Source organism: Aptenodytes forsteri, unplaced genomic scaffold (assembly GCF_000699145.1).
Source record: "Aptenodytes forsteri isolate BGI_AS27 unplaced genomic scaffold, ASM69914v1 Scaffold99, whole genome shotgun sequence".
In the NCBI taxonomy this organism is placed as follows: Eukaryota; Metazoa; Chordata; class Aves; order Sphenisciformes; family Spheniscidae; genus Aptenodytes; species Aptenodytes forsteri.
The window spans coordinates 2,801,482-2,815,871 of record NW_008795321.1 but is presented as its reverse complement, the minus strand read 5'-3'; the positions used below and the strand labels follow the sequence as shown (position 1 = coordinate 2,815,871).

Here is a 14,390-nt window from a genome sequence, read left to right as displayed (position 1 = left end):
TTTGGAAACAATGCAGGAACTTACAACTTCAGATGCCAAACTCATCTCTAAAATATGTATATAGATCTTGAAGACTACTGTAATGAATATAACAATGATGATTACTTCTTTATCTAGTCCTCTGCCTCTCATTGTCCAAACCAGGTACTTCAGCAAAAGACAAAAGAAAACTTACAGTGGGGAGATGTAGGATAATCTGCCTCCCAGCCACATACTAAGTCGTTTTCTAATTTCATTTTTTTAGGCTCCTTGAAAGGCAAAGCATAGGACTAGTATATTTTACAGTGTATTTTCACTTTTTTTGTCTATTGCAAGTGGTCACACTAACTAGAGACTTTCTGACCTTCTCCAGGACCAGTGCCCATGCACACTCTTCTCTGATTCCACCCTTAATACAGCAACAAATTCCATAATATAATCACATGTTATGCGGAAAAGTATCTCCTTTAGTAAGATTTTTAATTTATCAGCTTTCTATTTCTGTCATTTTTCTCTTATGTTGTGCGGCAAAGGAGAATTGAAGTTCTAATTTCTTTATATCATTCCTCCATTGCACCAATTTTTGTTATCTCTTCTTATGTAGTCTTGCTTCTGAGGTCAGTGTTCTCAGTCCTTTCTGTCTTTTTCTGTATGAAGAAATTGCACATGCCCTGTTATCATTGTTTCCCTCTTTCTCAGTGTCAGCATTAATTCTGCAGCACCTGTTTTGAGAAGGATTGGCAGGAGTTATGCGTGGTAGTGTAGACAATGCCATACAATTTATTTATATTGCAGAAGTCCAACTTCCTAGTTATTCTTTACTGTACTTCTCATAAATCTTGACTTTTTTTCCTGGGACTGCATCTGTCCATTGAACATTGATCTTCACCAAACAATTCATAATAGTGCCTATGCTTTTTGTTGTTGTTGTTGGTGGTGATGATGATGCATTTAGAACTTGGATGGTATATGAACAGTTCATATTTTCCACAAAGTTATATTAATCAGCACTGAGTTTAATTTATCTGTGCATTTTCCGGGGGCCTACCTTCACTAGCTCTCTCTGCTTTTTAATCACTGGATGTTGTTGTGTCATCTGCATATCTTCCTATGACACTGCTCAGCTCTCTTAATAAAATAATAAAAAACAGCAAAAAATATTAGACTACATGTGACCTTCTGTAAGCAAATAGACAGTTTGTAAGCAGCAGCCTAGCAGCCTAGCAGGAATGTTTTCTAGGTCTCAGAATGTCAGCTGAGATCATGTGAGCTCTGTTTATGATGTTTGGGTAGCAGACTGCAAACAAAAACAATAGAGAAAATGAAACTGCAATTATTATTTTTTTTTACCTTGTCCTTTTTTTGTCTTCCCTCCTTTTCCCTTCTTTTCTCTCATCTTCCTGTGTGCACTTTCTTTTAAAAGGAGTCTCTGACTTCAACTCACACCAGCACAAATGGCTTTACTACATCACAGAAAAGAGTCTTTAATAACATATAAGCAAATACCGAACAAAACATTTCCCTTTAAATGTGTAGCATATTTATGGTCAAAATGAGGAGAGTTCTAAGTGTGAAATTTATCTGAATTGTTTTAAGATCATTATGTTTTAACTATTAATTAAGTTTAGTAATAAATTCAAGTGCAGCTGGAATTTTTCTTTGTGATGCAACTTAGGTAAACTGTGCTTCTTTAAAAACTACACTTAACTATTTACTTCCATAGAAGTGAAACAAACCTTTATAGAAATTAAACAAATAGATTTCAGTCTCTGTAATTTCTTTCAGGCCTGAGACAATCCTCCTCTCCTATTTAATTCAGTAAGGTTAGTAAACTAGTGGTTTGCACAGGGCTGCTCCAGTTTGCTATAGGCATCAGAATCAAACCCCAAAGCATGTGGTATTGGATGATACCAGCTGGGTAAGTGGAGCTACTATATCATAAATTGATTACATTTTGTATTGGAATATGTAACTTGAATATATGGTGAAAGAAACAGCAGAGAGAGGATTTTATTTGCCATTGGCTTCTTTCCCAATAGGATGCTCCCATGTTATAATGCAAAAGGCAGATTTATCTCTGTAGGTAACCTATCCATTCCATTTTTGTGCCTGCAGTAAGGAATTCAGGTTTTGCATACTCTCTGCCTCTGTAGGAAGTCTTGCTGCTGTGCAGTAGTACAGCTTGCTTGCTTTTCCTCTTGGTTTATTTATTTTCCCAGCTGTTGGAGGTGCCTTGGCTTCTCTTCAGCATATCTAATATTAAGACTGTTACAGGCTGGGTGTTGTTGGCCACCCACCTAGAAAATGATCTCTCTTTTTCCTGATTCTGTTGAGAAATGGCAATTTTCAGAATAAATGTAGCTGAAAAAATTGAACTACCTACATTGTGGCAAAATGCTTTCCCATGAGGACCTGAGAAACCCATTGTGCTGAGACTTCATCTGTTGGAAATACGGCAACTATATTTATCCTACATCCAGAAACTATAAGGCGGGCAGAAACATTTAATGATGGCAGTGAGGAGATAAAAAAAGCAAAAAAGACATAATTATTTTAATAACTCCATTACTGGAAAAAGTTTTATTCAATTGCTATTTGTCTTATTGTTTCCTACCTACTCTGCATCCCCCAAATACATTTCTTTACCTTTGTTGCCTCCTTCCCTAAATTCTGTAGTGATTTATTATACAAATGTTTTGCCTATAGTGAAGGGATATCTAGTGATAAAGTATTCTTTTTTTCTTATTCTAGGCTTTGTTTATTTTTGAAAAAAATATCTGTATGAGAAAGTGCAACAGGTTATCTGAGTTATGCTGGACAAAATTAATTCTGGACCCTTTGAGAGGGTTCTTGGTGATAAATTCAAACACTGTCTGTTAGAGGTAAGCTACTTTAGGACAAACTGGGAATAGTGCTTGGATTGACCATTTATGTCTATTGAAGCTTAAAAGAATAAGGAGAACTCATTCAGAATCTAATGAATCTGAGGCTGGGTTCTTCACATTAATATGGTAATTCTTACCAGCATATACTCCTTTATATTTCTCTTAGAAGGAATCGCCTTAGAGCTTTCACTAATTTTTTAGTAAAACTTTGTCTTAGATTTTGAATTGCTATAGAGCCAAAAGGGGGAGTTCAAAGTGTTGTAATTAGTTATACTAAAAAAAAAGGCTCATAACTAAATTTTACAGTAGCAGTGTCTAATGCTGTTTCAAACTGAGTAAAGGCTGACACATTTCTACTTCTTTTGAAAATAAGTCTTAGGTTCTGAGCCTTTTGAATTTTTTTTTTATTTGTAGTCTATTTATGAATAGTTTACTTAAAAGCAAAGCAACTAGAATTAGAACATCTCCAATGATCCTGGATGAAGGATCACATAAATTAACCATTCACATTGTGCAGTCAGACACATGCTAAAAAAAAAAAAAAGGAGGAATATTTTCTATATATAATCTTGCTGATATATAGTAATTTTGAATGATAAATGTCATTTTTATGACATTTTTTGCTTTTAGGTTTATGTGTTCAGCCTGTTGTTGCTCTTCCTTGTTTGACCTCTGCCCCCTACCCCTTTTATTCAAAAGTGCTTTTCAGGACTCTAATTGTGCAACTACTCAAGCATACAAGCATATTTGCACATGTGAGTAATTCCCATTAAATTCACATTAGGAAAGCTATTAATCTGTGTAGGTGAAAGCAGGAGCAGTACTGAACAGTGGTCAGGAGGGTAGGGTATAGGTTATTCCTGACTCTGATTTCTGATAATTGCTGAAGTAGCTGCATTCACATTTCAAAATAAATACTGAAGCACATACAATCTACCACCTTTCCTCTCAGTATGCATGACATCATCATCACCCAACTATCTGTCTATTATTTATTTTAAAATTCTACTTTTCAGAAAGAAGCATACTAGTACCATGTATTGTTATTTCACAGCACTTTGTCGTAATGACTGCTCTTACAGCTCTGTTAGGATGCTCTTCCTATCTAGAGGGAGCAAAGCTTTCTGTAGGAGATGCCAGTGGTAACAGCAATGCCACTTGGGGAGTAAGGTATGCTATTGCAAGTTCATTGGATTAAAGTAATTTAGGTCAGAAAGAACCTCTGGACATCTCTAGTCCAAACCTTTACTGAAAGCAGGACCAACTAGACCAGGTTGCTTAAGGTCTGTTCCAGTTACATTTTGAATGGATCCAAGGATGGAGATGCCACAGATTCTGTAGACAACCTGTTCCAGTGTCTGACAACCCTCATGGTGAAAAAGTTTTACTATATCTGTTGGAATTTCTTGTCTAATGATTTGTGTCTGTTGCCTCTTGTCCTATCACTGTGTGTCTCTTTCAAGAAGTGTCTGACTCCATTTTCTCTGAACTCCCATTAGGCAGATGAAGACAGCAGTAAGCTCTCCTGTTAGCTTGCCTCCTCTTGTTAAAACTAGACAAACCGACTTCTCTCAAGCCTCTCTTCATATGTCATGTCCTCCAGCCCCTAATTTTCTTGGTGGACCTCCATGGGACTTGCTGCAATATGTCAGTGTCTGTCTTGTGCTGGGGAGATCAAAACTGGACAGTTCCCCAAATGTCGTCTTAAAAATGGCTTTTCCGTGACCTCTGCTGGTTGCACTCTTGCTAATACAGCCCAGTATGCAGTTGGCCTTCTTGACTGCAAGGGCTGACTCGTATTCAGCTTGTTGTCCAGCTGGAGGACCCTTAGGTCTCCTTTGTTACAAAGCTGCTTTCTAGCAGTCATCCCCTCACTAGAGGCTGGGAATGTTTGTTAGCTGGAGATTCAGTAGAACATCTCCCCTGCTCAGCTTATTGATCGCTGCTATCAGGAAATTATCAAGAGACTCCAGAAATCCCCTGGATTGGTTGTGCCCCACCATACCACCCTTCCAGTAGGAATTGGGGTGGTTGAACTTCCTGATAAGTAATAAGGCCTATGATCATGAGGCTTCTTCCAGAAGGCATCGTTTCCCTCCTCTTCTTGATCAAGTGGTCTATAACAGATGCCTACCTCAATAATATCTGTATCCCTACCCTGTGTCTTCTCATCCCTACCCATAAGCTCTCAGCTAGCTCATTGCCTATTCCCAAAGCTCCAAGCACTTGAGTCATTCTTTGCATAGAGTACAACCCCTCCTCCTGACCTTCCCAGCCTATCCTTTCTGACAGCCTGTAGCCATCCATCGCAGCATTAGCTGTGCAAGCTATCCCACCATGTCTCTGTAATCCCTATGAGATGAAAGCTGTGCATTTATGCATGGACTTCAGATTCCTCATGTTTGTTTCCCATGCTATGTGTGGATGTGTATATGTATCTCAGATGGCTCCCCTGTTGTGCTGCTTTTACAAGGGGTGCATTGTGCTATCTCCTGAACACTTCCCCTCATGCCTTCTCTTCAGGCTACAATGACCTCCAACAACATGTACGTAGTTTTTTCAGCCCTCCTTGTTAGGTTGGAAAACTGATGGCAAAGATACTCTCGCCCTGCTTTTTTAGATGATCTTGTCTCTCCCCAGCAGTCTTCATTCCTCAAGAAGGTACTGCACTCATAAAAGCTGAATTTCTGTCTGATACCAGCTGCACAGCCAGGTGTTGACACTCAGGGCTTTTGCCTCTAGAAAGCGTCTGTGAAGATCCCAACTATCTCCTGTTCAGCCTCCCCAATGGTACACAGTCTGCTGCTCTCCACCCATTGCTTCATACCTGGTGGCTCTCCCCAGCCAGAGCCCATGTCCCCCACAGGTCACCATCAATCCCAGCCTCAGGGAGAGTCATCAGCCATTCCATGCAGCCCAGCACGCATGCAGCAACATCATCCCTTACAAGTTCTGTCCTGGATCAAGGTCTGTGGTGTGCCAAGGGCTGTTGATCTAGCAAGTCTTACAGGGCATGCCTATGCCTTGTTGTGCAGCCTCTAGCAATTCCCACACTGTGTCACATAAGATTTCTGAGCCCCTTTTCCCCTTGCTTCACTAATCACTGGACAAATGCTACCTCTGTTTCAGCTTCTTCAGTGTGCTGTGCTCATTTGTGTCTTCATTAGAGTCTTAATGTGGGTCAGGAGTGAGCTTCTGAAGTGAATTTCTGTCATGGCCACTCAGGGTGCTTCAGTTCACATTGTAGAGTGGTCTCAGAGTAAGCAAGCTGGATTAATTTTGGATGAAACTGAACTGGACTAAGCTAGAAGAAAAATCAGACTAGAGTTAGTCTTAGTAAATCATCCAGAAAAAAAAATGTTCCAATACAGCTGTACCACCTGCTGATGTAGACATAGGTATAGTGTAAGAAATGGCATCAGAATTAGGTCTGGTGCAAAAAGTCACACTTCTCCATTGGATGTTTTATGCTGAACTTGAGCAGTTGACTCTTCCTTATACTTTCCACATATGCAGAGAGAAAGCGTTATTGTATTTGTGGTTCCCATTGGGTATTGAGAAATAGCCTACCAAACCTTCTGTCAGACCTATGGTTGAATGAAATTGGCCTTGACTTGTCATTGTCTCCCTCCCTACTTATGTAACCAATACTTACTGTCACTTGCTGTTCTGAAAAGCTGGTTCTTCTGGGCATAGGAGCATATTCTAACACCTGCCAAAGCATAGAAACAAAACTGGATCTGTAACAGCCTGTCATCTGTGATATAAAAAATGAGCTTAATAAAATCTTTCAGTAGGAAAGAAAATTATTAAAGGCAAGGTTCTGGCTTCTACACCAAACTTGAGACTCTGTCCAATATCAGAAGCAATGTTAATTTATTTTGCAGTGGAGTACTTCTGTAACACAGATTCATATTATCTACAACAGATTCAGGCCATGTGTGTTAGACTGCATGCTTTAATACTTAAACTAAATGTCACGTAGAGTAACTTTTAGGGTGTAGAATGTGCCCTTCATTCTAAGAGATTATTTTTCTGTCAAAACTATTCTGTTTGAATATACAAAATTTTCTTTGTGTTTTTAAAGGCTGGTAAGCAGTGTGCATCATATGGGAATTTGGGGCAAATAAGCGATAAAGAACAGGGGTAGCTGGTGGTATACTAAGCTGCAGTATTACTCTGAATCTATATTATGTTTAAGCTTCTCTGCTCTTGACTCTTGAGATTGAGTCAGGGCTGTAGCTCGGTTTCATGATTGAAGTGCTTTGAAATCTTAGGAGGTTCCAGTTCCAGGTGGTTTGAATCACCTAACAGGCTTGTGAATTTCATATCTTGGATCAAAAATTAATGACCATTTCAGTCACAGGGACAGGAAAACTGTCGCTCCTTGTTTTCAGTCAAGCACAAACCGGTAGGAGGAACCCGAACAGTGAGCTGTTCTGTGAAATTTTTCTCAAAGCTGGTATTAAAATTTTTGGGGAAGCAAGGTATTGGTATTAGCCTAATTCTGTCAGGCAGTATAAAAGTGGGCTTTGCGTCAAAGATCACATCAGTCACATCATCTTAACCATTTCTCCAGCAGTTAGCCTCTCTTTCCATGTAGTTATGCCTCTGCATCAGTGTTAGGTGACCTGTACAACTGCATGAAGCTAGGAACTAGAGTCTCATCTGGACTGTTGCAGCAGTTGCTGCCTTTGCATTACACTGTATGTTGAAACAAGAATTTTGACCCTTCGAAACATTTCAGTCAACATTTTGGCTTGCAACAAGTGAGCCACCTGATTGATGGAGAAAATGAGGCATTAGGATTTATGTTTAACTGAGGGCCCTTGAGAGACACCACATCAAGCAGTGCAATTAAAGGTCTAATACCAACGTCAGCAAGTAGAACCAATATTTGAACAAAGATATATACTTCGGTTTTATCCAAGATACTTCACATCACAGAGTGATTTTTCATTCAGAAAGACACGATTCTGTAGTCCTTCAAAGAATTATTATTGTCATGTCTTCCCTCCCTCCCCAGTGTATTCAGACTAGGCTTGTTTTTCAAATTTTTCTCCTAAAGAAACTTAGTTACAAAAATCTATTTCCTCCAAACCATAACCATGTATTTACACATGAAAATAATCTACAGTCTTTTAAAAATATGCTGTTGCTGCTAAAATAAAGATTAAGGGCATTAAAACTCTTCACTAACAAGCATTTTCACTTTTTCAAGTGAAATTAGTAAAATTTTTGCATAATGCCAGGCTTACTAAATGCAGGGTATAGCTATGAAAATTCAGTTACTTAAAAGAGGTGTCAGGAAGTGACTTTTTGATTATTTTGTTTCTTTTGATCTGCCTTCTGTTTTCAAGGTGGTCCTAGATGTTGGCTGTGGATCAGGAATCCTTTCATTTTTTGCAGTGCAGGCTGGAGCTAGAAAAGTCTATGCAGTTGAAGCCAGTTCAATGGCAAAATATGCAGAGGTAAGTGTTTTTCACCTGAGCCAAGTGTTAGAATGGTGTAGACTGAAAAAGTTAAGAGATCAAGAACTGTGCCTCAAAAAGGCTAATGCTGAAGGCTTCAGTGTGATTTTTCTAAGAAGTCAGGTCTCTAATAGGCAACACTTTTTGGAAGGTAGTTTTTGAAGGTGTTCTGAATGTTCTAATGTGTCAAATAAATAAACCATATGATTGTTGTTTGTGTGAAAAACGGTGAACAGTCATAACTGTGATAAAATTTTTTACTTTCCCAAGGGAAAAAAAATAAACTAGATGTTGTTTTCATCGGTTCTGTGCAAAAACATTCGGGTATTTTTTTCCTGAAACTCTTGGACATCTGTGTGATCAGACAGTTGAGTTAGTTTCCTGCTAAGTGTGGTAAGTTCGGTCTTTCAACCTTCTTACAAAACTGTGTTCTTAGTGTTTAAAAAGGACATGTCCGAAGAATGCATTTAGTTTTAACAGATATTTTTCAGGCATTGTTTTTACTAAGCATTCTAATATGATTTAAAAAAAAATTAAGCACTCAAAGTGGTATTGGTAACTAAATGCCTTAGGAGAAGTTCACTTCCTAAAAAGTACTAATCCTAAATAGCAGCAACAGCAAAAATCTCCATGTTTTTTCTCACAGTCTCTGCTTATTTAGGTGAACATCAGAATGTGTGGGGGGAAGTGTGAGCATTATCGTTACAAATTTTGTCAATACTGATCACCTCTAGCTGAGTTTTAAAAATAGTTTTAACATGGAAGAGGGTGGAAAATGGTGAAGTGGAGGATTTTTTTTCCCATACCTAGAAACAGTTTGCAGTATCTAGATGTTAATTTTTCTTTCTGCTTTACTGATCTACAGTATAAATGTTGATGAGCAACATTAGGAGTCCATAGTTCCTCTAAGTCCACACAATGAGCATGCAGCAGTTCAGTGAAAGTTCCTCCTGTATGTCTTGATGCAGCAATCCAGCCTTGCTCTTGGTGAAGGCTGGCAAACACCAATTGTCAAATCTAACATTGTGAGGGAAATGCATGGCTGTTGGAAATTGAGACAATCTGTTTAGGTCTTAAACAAGAAAATGTGGATATTAGACATTTTTATTTCTCTCCAGAAATAAGTCGTTATTAATGTATAAATTCTTTGTATTTTTCATTCCAGCTTAAATACAGGACTCCATAATCTCCCCATATACATTTTGCATTAACTTATGTATTGAGGAAAAGTGTTTTTTCATACAATCATTTTCTACTTCTGCCTTATTTGTGTTGCTATTGACAAATGTTTCCTTATTATGTGTGTGTTACTTTTGGAATTGGTGAGGATGTACTAACCTAACTGAGCATGTATGTTCTGAAAGAACATTTCTATTTTCTTATTATAATTTGAATAATTAAAAAGATTCTTTGTAATTAAAGGGAACTTTTTTCTGATGTCTGTCATTTTGTCAGACCTATCAAAAGCATTAAAAATGTTAATATATGGAAGGTATCTCTTAGAGGGAAGGGTGGAGGGTGGTCCTTATTTCACACAGGATTTTGTAAACACATACGATTTTATATGAAACAATATCTTTGTTTCATGATAGACAGAAGTTTTATTTATGAAAGCATGATAAAAAGAGCAAAAGAGAACTTGCTTTTCCTAGTAGTAGTATAATGTGTAGTAGTGAGTATAATGTATATGTTTTTGGTCACAGCTTTGAACTTGACTCCAGTCAGAAGTAAGCAAAATCACTAGTTGTGAAACTGCACATGCTGCATCTGTAGTGTATCAAATATTGTGTATTTTTTGATGCAATGTAGACGTGAGTAAGATGTCTGGCAACTTATTGGTAGAGAAATAGCATTAATGCATTGATTTTAGAAATTGAATTGCTTTTCTTCTAGGGTGTATCAAATGCTAAACTGCTTAAAACTATGATAAAGAGGAGTAAAGAACCTTTGATTGATAAAGAGAAGTAAAGAACCTTAAGCAGCTCCCAGCGCAAGAAAGACACGGACCTGTTGGAGCGGTTCCAGAGGAGGGCCACAAAAATGACCAGAGGGCTGGAACACCTCTCCTATGAGGAAAGGCTGAGAGAGTTGGGATTGTTCAGCCTGGAGAAGAAAAGGCTCTGGAGAGACCTTACAGTGGCCTTTCAATACTTAAAGGGGGCTTAGAAGAAAGATGACGACAGACTTTTTATCAGGGCCTGTAGTAACAGGACAAAGAGCAATGGTTTTAAACTGAAAATAGGATATGCATCTGTGTGTAGATATATAGAGGCCTTGAAAAGGTTGTTCTTTTCCTTAATAACATGCTGTATTGAACATAAAATTTTAGGTCCATTTCTTCTGTTCATTAAATGTTTTTCTCCGAGGTTCACTATGCACATAGAAGTGGATAAATCTCTAGTAACCTGGCTCTAAGTACTGGCCCATTTGAATGCATTTATGTGAATACAGTGCTATGCTTCATTTATGCTTAGAAATTACTCACCACAAACTTTTCAGCTCCTGAGTTGCTTTGTCCTTTCATGACTATGTAACTCACTCCAGAACAATATTTTTAAAAATTTGGAGAATTATGAAGACCCTTTCTTTGTAATCTTCTGTATTGAATTAAAATATCCACCTTTTCCTGGTAGATATTTTTTCTTGTGGATATTGATTACAGTTATCTCTTACAGAACAACAGTACTTGTACTGTCACTTGCTGATTCCACACAATGCATTTCTTTGAGTTTGCTCCAGTGAGTCCCAGTCTTTAGAAGTTTTGGTGTAGCAGAGAAAAATATGTTACCTTTCTATTTTATTCTGATTAACAGACTGAGGTAGTTGGTTTACACTATAGGGGGTTTAATGCTAATTAAAGATCTCTGCTATAAATTCTGCTAATCAAAGGAGTCAACACTTTCTGTGTGCTTTTGTTTTTCCTCCAGCTGTTAGTGAGAAGTAACAACCTTTCTGACAAGATCACAGTTCTGTTTGGAAAAATTGAGGAGATCTCCCTGCCTGAGAGTGTTGATGTGGTAATTTCTGAACCGATGGGTTATATGCTGTTCAATGAAAGGATGTTGGAAAGTTACCTCCATTCCAAAAAATGGTTGAAGTCAAATGGTGAGTGTGTCACCACAGTTACCCCCTGCATAGAGAAAGGAAGATAAAAAGCTTCTGAAAGAAGAAAAAAAGACTTAAACTGGTAGTCCAGGATTGTCTGGTTTTATACCCTCGTTCTAGCTCTACCACCAACATCTAGGGGGCCCAGGGAATTAATATGATGATGCAACCACCATTGCTATTGTACTATGCTGTGACTTCTTGCTGTTTCACAGTGGAAATAGCTTTTGAGTATGCTGCTGTTGCACTGCTGAGTTCTGTGTTTTAATCTTAACCTGCTGTTATATACACTATGACTGCATCTCTGTTGCAGCATACCACAATAGATGATGGCACACTAGCCTCAACTGCCAGACAGTGGAATGTAGATGAGAACAGAACGGTCAAATAGGATAAGCTTGTTTTTGTGGAAAAACTCTAATATATTGTCTTTGGGAAAACGGTGAAGTTCAAATTGTTTTGACATCCTTTCATTGGGCTTCTCCCAGATACATTATTCTAATACTTGGATGTTGCCTTTTGAGTGACATGTGAGAAATTCACAGTGTTCAGTGCGCTGTATTTCATCCCTCCTGTGTTTGGAGGAGTTTTGAAGGGAATCTGTAAGTTCCAGGGTCTCATGGGAATCTTCTTTGAGAGGCAAATCTGAGCATCCAATTGCTGAATGATAAATCTTTCTACATGAACTGCTGAAAATGAACTATGAAGTCTCTCTTTAAAAGACTTCTTTAAAAGAGACCTTTCTCAAGTAAAATTACTGCAGCATGGAAGTTTTTGAAGCATGGGCTGAATCTGTGCCTCAATGCAGGGAGCTAATGACTTTGCTGTTGAGTTGTTTCAAACTTGCAAAGCACATATGGGTAGTATTTTTCAAGTCAGCCACTGATCTTAAGCCTCCTGTTTATATTTTTAGGGCCCAGTTTCAGAGGAGGGCTTTTGAAAACTGACTAGTAGGCAGCTCATTTTCAGTTTTAAATGAGTGAATGCTTTTAAAGATACATGCCTAACTTTCTAATTGCTCACTTGTACAGTGGGGATGAATCAGCTTATGTGGTGATTATTAAACTTGATTGTCTAAGAAGTGAGCTGAAATTGTGACATTTTGAGTAAGTTGCTAATATTTAGTACCAATTAAGTTTGGAAACTTTCTGTCCCAAATTCTCTGCAAACTTGTTAATATTCTCCCTACAGCCAGTTTTAAAAAGCATGCCTATTTTGTGAGTGGGTGTTGTTCTTTATTTAAATTCCTGTGGACACTTCCTACATGATGTACTTAGAAAAGGAAAGCTATTTCCTTTTCCCTCCCCTCCTTTACCTGTCCTCCCCTTCAACTATGCATTGTGTTTTATACCAGATTAAAAAAGGCTGAATAAGTACGCTCAAGTGTAGCTCAAAATGACCAGGCTTTCCTTCCTGCTTCCATTGACGCATGCACAACAGAATACAAGGGCTTTCATTTAAGCTGCTAGGCAATCTGATGCACTGTCCACAGAAAATAATGGAAGGTAATTCCTCTGCTTTCCTGAACCATGAGAGTGGGAGATCCTGATGAAAATGCATTCTTCCAAATTAGTAGATAAGGATTTCATTCCCTGCTCTGTCACTGATTTGCCATTTCATGCAAATAAAATTCTGTTTCTCAACTTCAGCATCTGTTAAAAAAAAAAAAAAAAAGTGTAACATACATTTTTGTGTTTGTAAGGTTTTCAGTATTTACTCTGAAGTGCTATGAGTTTCCTGGATAAAAGTCTTAAGAGTGAAGTGCATATAACTACTACATTCATTAACAGCAGTTCTTCCAAATTTGACCAAAACCATACCCAGCAGTTTAATTCAAGATCAAGTCTGAGCTTTGATGCAAATCCTTCACACAGATGTTTTATTTATTAGGTTATCTATAAGCAAAGAGGGTGCTATAATTCCACTGGAGAGTGTTGAGAAGGTATTTAATAGCTAGCATTTCACTTCATTTGAAGGAAGCTAAATAATTCAAATATTTGATATAGGACCATAAAATTACTAGGACTTTATGAAGTATTGTGGTCTGTTCTTTAAGTTGTTCTGTGTTGGGTTTTTTACTAACTGCTTTAGCATATTCACATTTCAGTAACCCATATATTAATGAAACTAAACGTTAAGATATCTGACATGTATGACAATTGCTGCTTTTGAACTGGTGGTTTCTCGCTAGTGAAGACATTCCTGTAGAGATGTCTGTGGGACTATAGAATCACAGAATATCCCGAGTTGGAAGGGACTCACCAGGATCATCAAGTCCAACTCCTTACTCCACACAGGGCAATCTTAACATTAAACCGTGTATTTAAAAGCATTATCCAAACGCTTCTTGAACACTTGCCTTTCTACCTTATATTGTCTTTTGTTTACTAGGAATGATGTTCCCAACATACAGTGACATTCATTTGGCTCCTTTTTCCGATGAGCAGCTGTACATGGAACAATATTCCAGAGCCAATTTTTGGTAATGATTATTTGTGTTATTTTATTTTTATGAAAGATTCAGTAGAGGTTAAAATTTCAATTAGTTCTTTGATTCAGCATAAACTATCTGTCAACATTACAAGAGAATGCTTTTATATTTTCCATGTTCACTTCTACTCTGGCCTGCTGTCATGCTGTTTATTGTCTGAGTCTGAAGGATCTCTCAGGAAGTGCTAGAGCTGACTGGGTCCCTATTTGAAAGAGAAATTGACTCCATGGAGCATCCATTGCAAGAAAAAGAGTTGACTGTGAATCAGGTGCTAGTGTTTCCTTTGCTACACCACAGCGTAGTATGCTGCGGATGGTGATCATTGCATTGCCTGAAGTCCCAGGTGCGTGAGCACAGGAAAGATTCCTTGGCAGTCTTCACAGAGAATAAGTATTAATTCCCATGTCCTGAACAATTTCCAATTTGGTAGTTACTTTCTGTCAACCTAAATTTTTCATG

At 38.0% G+C, this 14,390-nt stretch overlaps 1 protein-coding gene across 1 annotated transcript in view; it reads left to right on the top strand.

The window, feature by feature from the left end:
- Positions 1–14,390, top strand: part of CARM1 (coactivator associated arginine methyltransferase 1) — a 46,230-nt gene that overhangs the window by 20,260 nt on the left and 11,580 nt on the right. The window contains exons 5-7 of the mRNA XM_009279957.1: positions 8,225–8,335; positions 11,263–11,440; positions 13,832–13,922. Of these exons, the coding sequence (XP_009278232.1) occupies positions 8,225–8,335; positions 11,263–11,440; positions 13,832–13,922 (380 nt within the window). The remainder of the gene's footprint in view (positions 1–8,224; positions 8,336–11,262; positions 11,441–13,831; positions 13,923–14,390) is intronic.